The 15,808-nt window shown below is 45.0% G+C and overlaps 1 protein-coding gene across 2 annotated transcripts in view; it reads left to right on the plus strand.

The window, feature by feature from the left end:
• The window catches only part of PLXNA4 (plexin A4), a 455,375-nt gene that overhangs the window by 391,678 nt on the left and 47,889 nt on the right, over positions 1-15,808 (plus strand). For both annotated transcript variants that reach the window (XM_005436737.3, XM_027801749.2), the window contains exons 17-21: positions 5,386-5,479; positions 7,968-8,207; positions 9,042-9,188; positions 14,502-14,736; positions 15,151-15,293. In XM_005436737.3, the coding sequence (XP_005436794.1) occupies positions 5,386-5,479; positions 7,968-8,207; positions 9,042-9,188; positions 14,502-14,736; positions 15,151-15,293 (859 nt within the window). The remainder of the gene's footprint in view (positions 1-5,385; positions 5,480-7,967; positions 8,208-9,041; positions 9,189-14,501; positions 14,737-15,150; positions 15,294-15,808) is intronic.

Consider the following 15,808-nt stretch of genomic DNA (forward strand, 5'->3'; position numbering starts at 1 on the left):
AGCTTCCTGGCTTAACGCATAAAATCCAGCTGCCAATGCTTACCAGAAGCTTGCCTTGAAGACTCCATGCTTTAATTACAAAGGTAGATGCAGCAGATCTCCAACTTAGTGCTGAAGCATTCTCCCTCTTCACTGCAGCTCAGGGTTTATCTCCAGCACCAGGATGCTCCCTGTCTGCATAATATTACAGAACACTGGAGCTAGTTAAACTACATGGTTGTATCCTTAAAAACTGAAATTCCTAGTGCTTCTGGCCATGACTGTGTTTCAGGCCCCACTGGGATGGGTCCACAGCTTTGCATGGCAGCAGGACCAGTCAGTGATTTCTTAAAACCAAGCATAAATGTCAAACTGCTTAAAGAAGTGAATCTTCCTTGGGTTTGGAAGCTTCAATTCCTACCTTTCCCACAGCCTTCATGGTCTTGCTGGCTTTGGACTGAGCATTGCTTGTTTGGCCATTGTGCCTGAAAGCCCCAGGGCTGTCTCCCAAGATGAAACGCAAAGGGACCCCTGGTCCCTGCCCTATTAACAGCCTTCCTTCTCGTTAGGCATCCCTTTTTCTCTTCACCCCATTGATGCTGCTTTGGTGAATTCAGAGGCTTCACATGAAGGTGTCTGAGAGGAGCATTTGCCCTGGTTGTAGAAGACATCAAAGCAGTACCCAAATGCTCTCAGAAGCCTGCAGAAATGGCCTCAGGAAGAGAGAAATTGGTCATTAAATGCACTGGTATTTCCTTGAAAAGATACAAAATAAGAAATCCTAGTCTCCCCCCATTCATCCACAGCAGCTTTCTGCTTCCCTGTCAAATCGTACTGATCGGAGTATCTAGGGATTAGGAGCAGGGCTTGTAAATCCCCACAGTTCAGCTCCTGTCCAGAAGATGTTTCCACAAATCAATTAGTGCCTTTAATTACCATGAGGGAATTTACCGATTTAGCTGGATTGAATCTTTGCACGTTGGTCTTGAAGCTTTAGTGTCTGGATTTTCCATTTGGGGTTTTTATTTTCAGTCAGAGTTCAGGTTATCAGTGAAATGAGAAATCGCTTTAGTCTCTTCCTTATTAAAGTATGTTCAGTGCTGGTTAAAAGGTGCAAGACTGACAGCCTGGGAGAGTGAATTCCCCTGTCATCCCCAGGAAAGTTGCAAGATGGAGACCTTCCTCTGTCTGGCCTCAGGTCAGGCTGGGAGGTGAGAGGAGTTCTCCAGAGCCCATTTGCTCCTTGGTTTCTCCACTGAAGATTCTAGCAACAGACGAAGAAACAGCCTGGGAGATGCTTCAGGTGCATTGGTAAAGCTTTGCCCAGCCTGGGGGTGCAGAGATTCTGCATCCTTTTGCTTGTTGCCCGGGATCTCCCATCCCTCCTCCCAGCATAAAGGGAATTAAGAAGAGCTGCTTGTCTAGTGGGTGCCAGCTCACTTGCAGGGTGTGTAGCTGCTGGGATGGATGAGTGGAACTCTACCTGTCTCATCATCCGGGTACAGCCTCTACCCTCTGCTCTCTTCAGCATCACTGAAATCAGAAAGCATCCACTTGAGCATTAACAGGTGCCTAATTTTAACCAGACCTACCCCTTCCATCCCCCTTCTTGTGCATTTTTTAATCACTCCAAAGGTGCATAACCTTGGAGGAGGGTGCAGAAAGAGAAGATGCAATATCCAGGATTACCATGGTGGTTTGGGGTGCCAAGGGCAGTTTTAAGCACTGTTAACCGTTAGCTGTGGAGCTCCATCCAGCAGGTTATAACGGAGACAAGCATTAGAGTAAAGCCTCTGCACAGAGCTGGATGAAAGGGCAGCCAACTCCAACTCCAGTCCTGAGAACGAAGAGGGAAATAAGTTAGTCAAGACACGTGGATCTGGAGATAGACTGAGGAGACTATTCCTCAGTATATTTGTTATGCAGTACGATTCATTACAGCAAATCCACTGTGCTTCTCTGATTCATCACTCCTGGCTGTGGGGCTAAGCTGTTTTGAGGGATAGATGATGATTGCTACTAAACCAGCTTTGCAAAATTAGTGAATGAATGTATTGAGCCTGGCTTAAAACCTTCTCAAGTACCATTTTCCAAGACAATAAAGAAAAGATTACTGCTAATTTACTTCCATAGCCAAAAAAAAAAAAAAAAAAAAAAAAAAAAAAGAAGTCACACTGGGCTGGCAGGTAACTAGAATTTTATGAGGTTCCATTATGAGGTTCCATTAATACTTTTGATCTGGGTTTGATTTGAGTTATGCCTAGCAATTGTCTGAGTCTGCAGACAGAAAATTATGCTCAGAGCTTTTGGGACAATAAGGAGTTAAATTAAGAAAGGTCATGGTCTTGTCTCTTGGCACCTCTGTGATTTTGCTGGGCAGTGGCTGGCAGTTTTCCTGCAAAGGCAAGAAACAGTCTTATTTGCTTGATTTGCAAGCCAGAGAGGGTTTGGGGGCGATATTGTGCTCTCAGCAAACACAACTGCTTTAGGTTTTTTTCAGAGAAAAGGCCCCCCTTTGATCAGGTGTTGTGGCTGTACTTAATAACTGTGGGCTGGGTCTGCAAGCTGAGTTTCCAAACCAAATACAGCGTTTTTAACATGTGAGTTTGAAACTGTGTGTGCAGACTTGGTTGATTAAATAAAAGGATTTATGTGTATATGCACACAGTCAGATATATCTGTACATACGTGCATACATTTGATAAGTCTGGAACACATAAACTTTCAGCTGAGTAGCAATAAAAAATCCCTTCTAGTTTGAATCAGCAGAGATTCATAATAATAATAATAAATGATAATACAAATTAAAAAGTTTCAAAGCCAAAATTCTTGAAGAACCAAGACGGCGGAGAAAGAAAAACTTGGTTTATACACTTCTCTTCTGGATTCTGGTGAGCGAGTTCTCCCTGCATGATATCAGGAATAGTTAACGCAAAGCTGAATTTTGGGGAGAGGGTATTCTTTCTGTAAGGCGGGGTGTGGGGTGTGTGTGTGTCTCTCTTGTAAGTGGATGCTTGACTTCAGAAGAGATCCTCTGTGCATTCAAGAAAGCTCAACCATCCAAGCAGATCTTATGGAAACGGAAAATATGGTTTTGCCCCGTACAATTTCCCATTAGAAATTTCCCATCACAGCTGATGGCTTCGGAGAGCAAGAACTTGAGGTACTCTGCGAAACTCAAGGTCAAATGTTGTCCTAACCATGGATTAGTCTGTACAGGCATTACTTGAATGAAAGACCAAGAGGAATCTTTCTGAGAAGTGTCACAACAGCACCTGCCAAAAGATATGGTTGTGACAAGCTTTTTGGCAGAACTCATGTCTCAAGTCTTCAAATTTACAGGCTTATGGGACAGTAGGCTGTGTTTAAGCTAGTGAATACTTAATCCAGATCTATATTTTAGTCCTGAAGCATGAGCATGCATAGCCCTCATATGTACTTTGGTCTTTCTTCTTTCAAAGGCAGGTTAGCTTCATCTATTTGCTTGATTTGCAAGCCACAGAGGGTTTGGGAGAGATGTTGTGTCTTCAGCAAACACAACCTATCCTGCTTGTTGGGAGAGCTCCTTGGTCCTTGCTATCCCTTGAACCACGACCAGGCATTGCCCAGGGTACCACTAATAGCTTTTCAGCATCTACGGTCACCAGCCAGTGTTTGAGCTGCTGTCCTGGCCATTTGGTTTATCGGTGTGGGCACGACTAGAGGGGCTGAAGCACAGTCCCAGTTAGCTGTGACCAGCTTACTGGAACCTGACAGCTATACTGCCATGCAGAGATGCATTTGCATTCATTCCTACCTGCCCCATCTAATTAATAATAGAAGATAAATGAGGAAAATGGAAAACAGAGGTCAGAAATGGGGGAGATCTCTTGGCCAATATGGGATTCTTCCTCTCAGTGTGTTTGTTTTCTGGTGTTTTGTCATTTATAATGTACTTGTTTAACTTTTCATGTATGCCGAGGTTTATGTGGAGGCAGAAAGGGAGCCTGAGCTTTCTTTTCCCAATCCCACTGATTTAAATCCCACTAAGGAAATAAATAGCAGCCTGGACGGTTTCCAAAGGGAGTTATGGAGGCAGGTGCTGAAGTCAATGAGAGCACTCCTTAGCCTGGGAAACTCTCAGAGATGGGGCTGTCCACTGATGACATTTCCCCATCCTGCCCTGGACGTGTGAGCCCTGAAGGTTTTACTTTCTTAGGTAACTCTTCTCCCTGCAGCCCTTGCATCACTCTGCCTCCACCGCAGTGCTGTAAGGGAGAGCTCACCCTGGTAGAGCAATGCTGTTTCAATTTGGGATGGCTGAAGCTGCCTGTGGTGCACCCTTCTCCTTGATGCGGTGTTCAAAGCCAACCCAGGCGCTAGCTCCTGCTGAAGCCTGGGAATGCTCCTTTGCAGTTTCCTTCCTCCCTCCCCTCTGTTCCCCCAAGTCCCACAAACAGAACTGCTGGCTGCAGCCAGACGAGGCAAGGGAAGGGAAAGGAGGGTGTTTCTGAAAGCTGTTTCCTTCTGCTGACAGTGATTGCAGGGAATGGGAAGGGCTCTGCCTACATCCTGCCATCTTACGCTGGGCTGAGAGAGTTGTTATAGAAGTGACAAAATCTACCAGATGCATGGCTGTGGCTTGTATGAATCGGCTTTCTCAGGAAACCAGTCCTCATCTAAGCAAAGGGACACAGTGACTGGAAATCTCTTTTCTGTTATGTGTTGGATCTAACACACGTGGTAGAGCTTATTTGCCTGGGTCGCCAAATGGAAACCAAGCAAATGCCTTATGTACTCCAGGGGTGGAGATTTTGACTCTTGTTCCTTCTAGATGCTGCAGGACCGGGTGCCCTGTCAGCACTGAAGTGTATTCACTGAGGTGATATTCTCTTATTCAGGGTGATATTTTTATAGCAGGTTTAACATGCAAGATGTTAAAGATACAGCCCTCAACCAAGGCAGCACTGAATCCTCAAGAGCTGCCTGCACAGGATAGTATTTATGAAGATTTTTTGGGGTCCCTTCCTTAAGTGATATAAGAGATATAATCTGTGAACCATTATGAAGAGTCCTTGTTAAATTTCCAACTCTTATCCTCATTACCAAAGCTTAGGATTTCTGAGTCCTAACAATGAAAAACACCTAGGTGCTGCTTGATGTGACAGTTTTAGCAAGTATGTGGTTTTACTTATTTCTCGCCTTATGAATAGATGAAAAATTACTATTAGGGTTTTGTTTTTGGTTTTTGTTTTTTTGTTTTGTTTTGTTTTGGTTTTGTTTTTCCTTCCCTTCCTATGTGACTGTGAGATGTGGTCAGATACTTCACACTAAATATTTAGAAATACAGATCACCCATTGCTGGTGCAATCAGTTCTGATACCTATTAGCTGCATTTATGCATTTCTTCCATTTCTTCTCCTTTAGTGGCAACACACCCATTGCAGTGTGGGGAACTCATCTAGACCTCATCCAAAACCCTCAGATCCGGGCAAAGCACGGTGGAAAGGAACACGTCAATGTGAGTATGCCTGCTGAGCTGGAGAGCGGACATGTCCAAGGTGGTGAGAGGGGCTGGATAACAGCTCTGGAGGTTGAAATCTCCAATTGCATCCAGAACAGAGTATGACTTGCTTTCAGAAGGATTACACCATCCTTTCTCCATGAAAGAGCACTGGACCAAAGAGAGAAAAGAGAGGTGTTAATGGTGGGTCATACATTTCCTGGTCCTTGCTGGGCTTATTTCTTCTGTTGGCTCAAGGATACCCGTCCTCTCTTGGCTGTTGTATAACCTGTGTTGCTTACCAGCCATGCCTGTGCATAACTAGACCCAAATTCAGGTTTTTAGATCAGTGTGCTGGAACTGGAAGGGACTGTGAATAATGCTTTTTGGTACTACTGTGTCCACTCCCTGGCCTTTTTTGGGATCCTGCAAGTGTCTCCAGGTTTAACCAGCTAGGTTTGTAACTTAGTTCAACTCTTAGTGACCACTGAAGAATCAGAAGTCAGCCTGTGGAGGCCAGTAGAGCTTTACCAAGGAATGGGAAGACAATTCACCTGGAAGGAGCCAATTGCCAGTAGCTGCTGAGCAGCTCCAGGTAGAACTGTAAAAGGTGTGAGTGCAGGACATGCAATTAGGAAACTCAGGAGCAGGTAGCACTTGCTGGTACGTACAGTAAGGTTGGAGGAAGGGGCCATGCAACAGCATCTGAAAAGTAGTTGGCTGTGTATGGGTATTTCCTGGGACCAACTGTGAAAGAGCATCCCAGAAGAAGAGGGATCAAAAATAAAAAAACCCAAAACACAGAGGGACCAGTTGGGGTGGGGTCAGAAAGTCCAGGTCCTCTTCATTTCTCGGATTTAGAGTAGTCCATATGCTTTCCACAAAAGGTTCTCAAAGCACTTTGTGGACATTAAAATAATGTACTGCCACATGAACAATGGTGAAATTGTGGTAGATCCAAAAAGAAAATGCAGGAAAATATGGGGTAGATTCATTTGCGTCTGCAGTTTACAGATTGAGAGACCTAAATGTTGGTCTTGTCCCAGCTCTGCCATGAACTAATATCTCCCTTCATAAAACCAGATCCAAAGCAATTTTGTCACCTCTCATGCCCCATCAGATTCAGGAAATACCAGTGAGATTGGTTTCTGGATGCTGAAACTTGAATAGCAGTTTTCCAGTCTGTCATGAACTCTGGGGAAACCCTGGTCCAACTGATTATGCATATTCATAGGAATGTTTTGGTAATGTGTTCTATTTCCTGGTACAGCACAAACAAACACTACTTTAACTTTCCTGCAGAATTAGAAGCCTGCATGACTTCATCTTATTCTTCCAGCCAGACTCCAGATCTTGCCTGACACAGTGGTCTCAAACAGTCATGCCATTGTGCAGGTGATGAAGCCTATTCTTCATCTCACACACCTCCATGCGGAATTGCCCATCAGTTTTGCACTGGGAATTACTCTGGTGCCTTTTCTTCCTTGTAAGAGCTGTTACAGCAAAAAACATCTGACTGACTGACTTTCCAATACAAAACTGTCTGGTCCAAGTCGCTTATCTATTGATTTAAACCAAAGACATACTAGCATCTGAGCTATGCTAGCTGTGATAATGAGCATGGTCTCAGTGCTGTAGGTATCAGACTAGTTTGGAGAAGATTCTCAGATCAGGCACAGCTGGGATCCCATGGGGCTGGTGCTGTTTTCCTACAGAGCCTGTTGATTCCTGGTGAGACTGGGATGCAGCGTGCTAGCAACCACGATATAGAAAAATGAAAACTCAGATCCTGAAGGACAAGCAGGCGTCCAATTCTACATTGTTTAAAGTGGTAGTCAGGGTAAAATGCCTTTCACAAGCTATAACCTGTTTCTCAAATACAGGAAAAAGCAGGTCTTTGGCAGGGTTGGAAACACACTTTAGGGTTTCCTGGGACCTACCTCATTATCTGCGCCTCTCCAGCTTCCTGGGCTTCATTTCGGGTAACCTGATGTTCAAACAGGAATCTTGGGCACAACTGAGCCTGCGCTGCACATATACTTGTGGAGTGATCCCCAAGAGTATGAGAGCTAATTTTAGGGTGATAGTAAGCCTTTGATTAGTCTCTGTTGTCAAAAAAAAAAAACAAACACCAAACAAAAAAAAAACAGGAAGACTTTCTATTTCCAGAAAGAAATGGGTTTAAGGGAAGATGTCAACACTGGCAACCCCACAGGCTGAGCTCCCTCAGGGAAGAAGCACAGGATGCCCAAGTGCAGTGCAAACTGCTCCACACACCCACCCCAGAAAAGTTTTCCTAATCCCTTTCCATACTTGATTGCATGATGGGTGGCGGGTATGTTTTGAACCAGTGGAGCACCAGCCTGTCTCATGATAACCAAGGAGGTCTGCTCCTCCCTGTCCTCCAGGAGCAGGTAGGCTAACATTTCACTGAGAGGTATCTGTCCACCAGGATGGCTGGAGGCATTTTCCATAAACACTCCCTCTGTTTGTTTCCTTTCTCCAGAACTGTGAGGTGCAGAACAGCACGGAGATGACCTGCCAGGCTCCGGCACTGGCTGTTGACCCCAATCACCATTCTGAGCTCGCCGAGCGTCCAGAGGAGTTTGGCTTCATTCTTGACAACGTGCAATCCCTGCTGATCCTCAACAAAACCAACTTCACTTACTACCCAAACCCTATCTTCGAGGTTTTCAATCCCTCAGGGATCCTGGAGCTGAAGCCGGGAAGTCCCATCATACTGAAGGTGAGATGGAGGCCAAGGACTGGGTGAGGAAGGACAAACACATGCTGCCTGTCGCCTCTCTGTGTCTGCCAGCACCCCACAAGTGGCATCCTAATTGCATCCTAGAAATTTCCTTCATTTATTGCACCTACCATATTGCATCACATCAGAGTCATCATCTGCAAACACCAGTCACTGCTCAGCATCTGCCAATAGCCATAACTAAAAAATATAAACGCCTGCTGTAGCTACCTGTATGCAGCTTAAATTTGTACCCACTGCCCTCCACCAGAGAAGAATGTTTTCTGCTACTGCAACAAGGCTGGTAGATAAATATCCAAGTTTATGTCTTTCTTGGGTTTTCAAGACCTTCCTTTCACCCCTGTTTAAATCTTACACCAGTCCTTTGTCATTTCTGTAATCTGGACAGCAATAGAGAGAAAGAATTTTATGGTTGAGCATTTCTATATCAGCACTTGTATGTGGTGCATACGCAAAGAAATGGTTGTGCCTGCAGAATACCTCCTTGCGTGGTTACAAAGAGGTCTGTCTTGTCTGAACACATTTTGTGAGGGCCTGTTTGTTCAAGACTTATATGTAACATTTCTCATTTAGTTTCAGAGAGAGAGGAGAGCAGGACAGGCTGTTTTGACAGATTACAGTCTGTAGCCATCCATGCTGTCCTCTGCATGACTTTCTAAATTGGCTTTTCCTCTCTGTGTTAGCAAATGACGAACCACAAATGTCAAACGCAATGTTAATACTCATGTCAAAGGAACAAACTAGAGCTGGAAGGTGAATACTTTTCTGATGGTGGGCTTTTTTGGTGTGTGTGTGATATTTCTTTCTATCCAGGGCAAGAACCTGATCCCACCAGTGGCAGGAGGGAATGCCAAACTGAATTACACAGTTTTGGTTGGTGAGAAGCCCTGTGCAGTGACCGTATCAGATGTGCAGCTACTGTGTGAGTCCCCAAACCTCATTGGACGGCACAAGGTGATGGTAAGTGGTGCTTGAACTTCAGCCTGTCCTCCCTGGGTGGGTTGGGAGGGCATACCAGTGCTCAAGAGCTGGTAGACATCTCCGAGGAGTTTGTATCACCATTTGCTTTCCATAGATCCCATAAACTTCAGGGCCTCTTCTTGTCATAATATCCCCACCAAGAGTAATTTGGAGAAGTACAAGAGTAACCAGGAGATCTTAATGGACACTGAGAAACTTTTCATTATCAAAACCCTTTAGGGAAGTTTGCCTCTCTTCTGTTTTTGTATGGGCTGTATGAACACTAGATGCTTATATGAGTTCATATATATATTATATTCCCTCCATGGCATACTTAGTTAAATTTAGCACAGTCACTAGCAATTACTAACATACTGGTGGGTAAAATTCACCTTTATGCAGGAGAAAAGAAATGCAGGATATGGGCAACAGTATGACTGGACTTCGGACTGAACTTAGGCAAAAATCCAAGAATCCAAAAATCCTGCATATCCTTCCTGGGATCTGTGAAAAATGGACTCAGTGATTACATCAGAGAGAGCTTCTCTTCCTCTCACTATTGATTTATTTACTCCATTTTTACTTTCTTCTCAGCAGTTTGCATTCCTCAATGCTGTTGCTTGATAAGCAGCACATCAGCAAACTCATTGCAGTTGTACTGAGCTGTGGGTGGAAATACAACAAAATCTGACAAGTGACACCAAACATACAGATGAACAATGTTTCTCATTCCTTGTTATCAACTTTTCTCCACCTCTCTGTTGCCCTCCCAAACTTGTATCTGTCACATATTTATTTATTTCAATGCAATGAGACTCATAGAGGTTGATGGAGACACACTGCATGGCTCTTTAAAAAGAGAATTTTCTGGGAACTTTTAGAAAATAGTTTATGGTGACCGTTTTGGGTCTTGTTTGTGACTCCTGCTGGGACACCTGACGCTGGCTGCTTAACTTCTCTGTGCCAAAGTTTGTCATCTGGAAAACAGAGGTAATAACCCTTTTCAGCCATGCAAATACAGCATGGCTCTTGATTCATTGTAAAGCACTTTAAGACAATCCAAGAGGAGTAATAATGAAGTGAGAGATTTTCTCTGTGTGAATACGAAAGCTTTTGAACTAGACAATATATGTTCCATGTCATTTTCATGAATATAATTAAACATATGGTTAGTCAGAGATGGACAAAGCCAATCCTAGAGAGAAAACTCAATGTCAGGTGAGCAATAATCAACCTCTGGGGATCAGGGAGGATGAATATCTGCTCAGGTCTTACTAATTGGAAAGACTCCCCTGCTCCTGCAGCTTGGGACAGCTTAAGTGAAGCCATAGAGAAAAAAATAATCCCTTTTTGAGGATCTTGATCAAGCAAGAGATACTGCTGGAAGCCAAGGAAGATGATCGCATTGAAGCCTGTTAATGAGCATCAGTAATAGGGGCAAGTTACAGATTTCTCGTTCAACTGCTAACACTGGGGCAAGGCTTTGGCAGCATCTGGGCTGGGAACCAAATACAGAAGGTCACCTGCAATGGAGACCAGTGCTCAAGGGTGGGCTTTGCAGCTGAAACTTTACAGGGGAAGAGCTGGGCTGGGAAATGCCTTCTCCAGCATAGCATGGCATCTCTGTTGCTCAGGTTGGTACAAAATGTATCCCCATGATTCACATGACTGTCACTTTGATGGTCAGGAAAATTGACAGGTATCTCTCCTAGGTCCTCCTCCTGTTTCTGCCAACAATTTACTGTGTGACCTTGAGTAAATCGCTGAGCAAACCCTTTCTTGCAAAGTGAGGTGGCCTAGATCTGAGAGGGGACCATGGGAGTGAATCAACCATTGCAACACTGATATTATTTCTAAGAGAAGGAACCTAAGATTATTTCTAAGGGAAGGAACAGTGACATTAATGTCAACAGATTTTTGATCTAGCTCAGCTATCTTTTTTTTTTATACGACAGAGTTAAATATTTGAAAAAGTAGAAAAGAACTAAAAGGCCTGAGCAACGGTTAAAAAAGATTGACTAAATAAAATTCAGAGGCAAGCTCTGTCTCAAGGAAATCAAAGAGACATGAGAAAGATACATGAGTATCTTGGGGAAGGTCTACAATGAAGAAGCGGAGTACTTTTGAAGGGTTGCTGGTATCTAATGTAGGCACTTATATACATGGAACGTCACACTGGACTCTTTATATAGTGAATGGAGAGATGGTCAAATACAGCAACTGAAGTTCAGGGCACAGTTGATCTCATCCTAAGGTAGACACTTACATTTGGCCAGGGCAAACTTCCACTAGGATAGACACTGCCACAGTCAAGTTGTGCTCAACAGGAACTCCTGAACTGCTGACCCCTAAGACTTTGCTGGACAAAACTGAGCTCTGCCATAGTGCCATTTAGAACAAATTCAGGATTAATAGGCCTAGCAGGTGGCCAAACTTTGTTTGATAAGATGGAGGGCTCATGTGCAGTCTTCTGGAAGGTATAAATAGCACTTATAAAACACTCAGTGGCCCAGGAGATAAAGTAAGGCTGTATCTACATATTTGCTTATTTTTCTTTCAAATGTTCACAATAATACTGCAGCCTTGCAGGCTTTCTTCTTCAAGTGACAGATTCCCTCAGATCATGGCAGTTTTATTCATGGACTGTGAGACCTTAGCAGTGCTGAAACAACTTTTAGAGAGGAATGTACTGGGGTTAACTTTGTTAGACACCTACCTCTATGAGTCTAGATCTCCTTACAGTTAATGGAGAGAAATGGGAACTTCCACTGAATAAAACGTCTCATCCTAATGTTAAAGGAGGTGTCAAAAGCTGCTCACATAAATCACATTCTAAAAGTGCTTTTTCTCTGTATTGACTCTGAAAGCATGCTGTAATGTCTAACTTAGATGTGCATGTCCAATGTTTGGTGAGAAGACTCCCACCCATGGAGACAGGCTGTTCGGCAAGCTTTGAGGACAGACCTGCACTGGGGATTGGGATGGGGTTTTTTGATTCTAGTCTGATACTCCCTGAATGGACTTATCTGACTACAGGGCTTGGGGGAAAAGGGCCACTGTCGGAAACAAAAAATGAAAAGTGACGAATCTGTTTATTGATCCACTGTGACAGGAAGGAAATTGTGCAAGCTGGTGAGCAAATTTTGCTGGGAGGATTTGGGACAGTGGTCTAGGGCAAAAGGCGACAGCTTCCAGTGCAGACATTAGCGTGTCAGTTTGGCAGTTTGTCTTCCCAGTTGAGCATGCCACATACCAACAGCAAACCTCTGCCCTGCGCAGGCCTTATAGGTGAGTCGGGCCTTGCATCTTGAAACAGATGGGAAAGCTAGTTAATGCTGCATCCTCAACTTAAATGAGTGCTAGGTTTTTCCTTGGCCACTGAAGATGCTCTACAAGTCATCAATGTCATGGTACAGGAACGGTCATCTTGAAACTCTACTGCCTGGTCCGATGAGCTTAGGTTTGATTCTGTTTCTCATTGCACACATTGTTATCTTTCTAAAGCCCATCCACAAATGCCATGAGGGGATCTTGTGGATAGTAATTAGATCTTTCCAGACATTCATTTTTGTCCTGCCCAAGACATAAGGGTTACAGCTAGGTGGCTTTGGCCAGGACCCACTGAGGAACAGGCTACTGCTGCTGCTAGAGCAAACCAGACATCTCAGAGGCTGTAACTGGGGCCAGAATAATTTCTAGGAGGTTGCGGGGTCACACAGATTCATGTCCCCTGCAAAGCCTGTAGTAGTGAGGAGCAAAAGCAGCTGGAAAACTTTTCATTAATTCATGACTTTCTGCTTCATAGTCTCTCCTGCTAGTTAATCCTTCCTCCTCGGGCCAGTTTCTTCCTCCTGGAGCCTAGAGAGGAAGCCCAAGTGGGTGCCTGCGCTGAGGCCTGGGACTGATGCATGTGCAGGCGGGCTGGAGGCAGACTGAGTAACTGAGAGCCAGTGGGACGGAGGAGACAGCTAGCCACCAGGCTGGGATGCGGAGGGTGTTTTCACATGCCAGGCTGGAATGCTGTGGGATCTGGAAATTATAAGGGAGAGCTCCTCATAAAGAAGGAAGAAAAAGGTTCAGGTACATGCTGCAACGGGTCCAGTTGCAGTGGGAGGGGACAGCACGTAGTCCTGAGGTCTTGACTGCACCTTTGCCCAGCAGCAAGATTTTGCTCTTTGTGCAAGGCCTGCTGTGCCTCCCTGTGACAAAGGTCAGCTGGCAGGAGTGATGGGGCTCGTTGCCAAGTCACGATCCTTCAAGCTCTTTGCATGGCATCTTCCTAGCTTTGTGTTGATCTATAACCAGTGGTCCCCTAAGACTGCACACTCCTCAAAGCCTCTTTTTATACTTCAGGCTAGTCAGCAGTGCTTTTCCCCCTGCCACTCAAACTTTTTCTACTCTACAAACAGCTTTGAACAACCTTGTAGTAGCCTTAAGCAAGCATTACCCTGTGGCATTACTGTTGGGAGCAGCGTTCGTATTGTAAAACTGGGTTCCTGACAGACTTGCTTCAACAGAGCATTTTGTTGGCCTTCAAGCAGTGCCGATTGCACAGTTTCTTTCTGGCTGTTAAAAGCAAGGTCTTCACACAGCAGCTTGTTCCAGAGGCTAGCAGCAGCCCTGGGAACCTCTGGGAGTGCGTGGAGAGCAGAGAGCTGTATTCCTCTCCCTGTCCCACTGGTGAGCATTTACAGCCACCCTGTCAATGTGTGGCTAGAAGAGGGGCTGTAAAGGTTCAGGCTCAGTGGGTTTTGTGATATTATTTTTTTTTTCCTGTCCCAGTGGGTTCCAGATACAGTTTTCCCTGGTTGAAGAGTCAAAAGCAAATTGTGACTCTGATTTCTGCATTCTTGCTGCACTGACTGCTTCTGTGCTAGCTGTCTGGGTCAGATGTCCCTTGTGCCACTGTGAGGTTAGGACCTATCAAACCACAAGCATGAGCTGAGCGTCCTGTGTGCATTTTGGGAATGTGTCACCAGGACAGTCCAGCACAACATAGCTGTTCAGGACAGAGAATGGAAAACCCAGAATGAAGCCCAAACTGATAGGTAGCCAGGACATTGGAACTGGTGAGATTTGCTTCATCACAAGTCCTTTATTAGTTGGGTTCATGGCCACTCTGTCTACAGAGGTGCTTCTATATGACATTTCAGGCAATTTTAAGCTGTTCTCTGTCCAAGTACTTCATGATCCATTTAGCCTGGGAGACAAGGGGAGGTCTTCATTCAGCCTTAGTTAGGGAGATGATGGAGTTCCTCTGTTTTCCTGCTTGTTTTACAGTTTCGGTGTAACTCTTCCCTGCCTTCTCTCTAGGCTCGTGTAGGAGGAATGGAGTTCTCCCCAGGGATGGTCTATATCTCTCCAGACAGCCCTCTCAGCTTGCCAGCTATTGTCAGCATTGCGGTGGCCGGTGGCCTGCTCATCATCTTCATTGTGGCTGTGTTGATTGCGTACAAGCGCAAATCCAGAGAAAGCGACCTCACTCTCAAACGTCTGCAGATGCAGATGGACAACCTGGAGTCCAGGGTGGCACTGGAGTGCAAAGAAGGTAGGATGAGGAAGGAAAGCTGACACTGTGTCAGTGTTAGTAGAAGAGAGGCATCCAGCCACAAAGCCTTGAGCCAAAATATCACGAACAAAAGAGGCATTGAGCCCTGTGGGTATGGCTCAAGCCTGGACATAATCTGACTTTGCCTATTTTACCTGAGCCCAGCCTTCCTCCACCCTGTCCTAACTGCATTTGCTAACTTGCTGTTCAGGGAGAACCTTGGCACATGTCCCTGGGGAAAGGCTATGTTATAGAAAAGGTGAGACTGCTCTTGTCCACCTTCTTCTTCCTCTCCACGTATTTCTTCTCCAGTTTTACCTTAATCTCATTCCTGTGGGTCTGAGGGCCTTCCCCATCATGGTGAGGGAGACATGTACTGTCATGGCTGCATGAGTCGTTCCTTTTTTGTGTCAGCCTTTGCAGAGCTACAGACAGATATTCATGAGCTGACAAGTGATCTGGATGGAGCAGGGATCCCTTTCCTCGACTACCGAACCTACACCATGAGGGTGCTTTTCCCTGGCATTGAAGATCATCCAGTCCTGAGGGATCTGGAGGTAAGAAATCAACATCTGCTTTGGCTTCTCTCATGCCTCCCTGTTCTCTCCTGTATGCAAGAGATGTTATGCCAGTGGTGGGGATGTGATGGCTTACAATGCTGTATCCTGCCAGGGGTGTGACAGCACCTCACTGAAAATCCAGGTTGAAAAGGGAAGATGATTTCTGCTATCTTAAATATTAAATTCTGTTTGACCATTCACCTGTTTGGAAGAGCCTCATAGATCTGTGTGCATTAGGTCTACTGCAACTGCATTAAGTTTCTTTGTGGTCTTCATCCTGCTGGGTTTTTGGTTTTTTTTTTTAGGCTGGATTTGTTAGTTCCTGCTGTGCAGGGGCCAGGAAAAAAAGTTATATGGCAGAGCAGCGCACTTGCCTGTGTCACTCCAGCTTTGAATGACACTTATACTACCTAGAGGCCTTTTTTTTTTTTGTGGCAACACCTATAGAAATAACCTGCTGTTGCTGAAGAAGGTTCGCCTTTGCTGTACGCTGTGGTTGTCAGTGAGGTCAG

Source organism: Falco cherrug, chromosome 5 (assembly GCF_023634085.1).
Source record: "Falco cherrug isolate bFalChe1 chromosome 5, bFalChe1.pri, whole genome shotgun sequence".
NCBI classification, from domain to species: Eukaryota; Metazoa; Chordata; class Aves; order Falconiformes; family Falconidae; genus Falco; species Falco cherrug.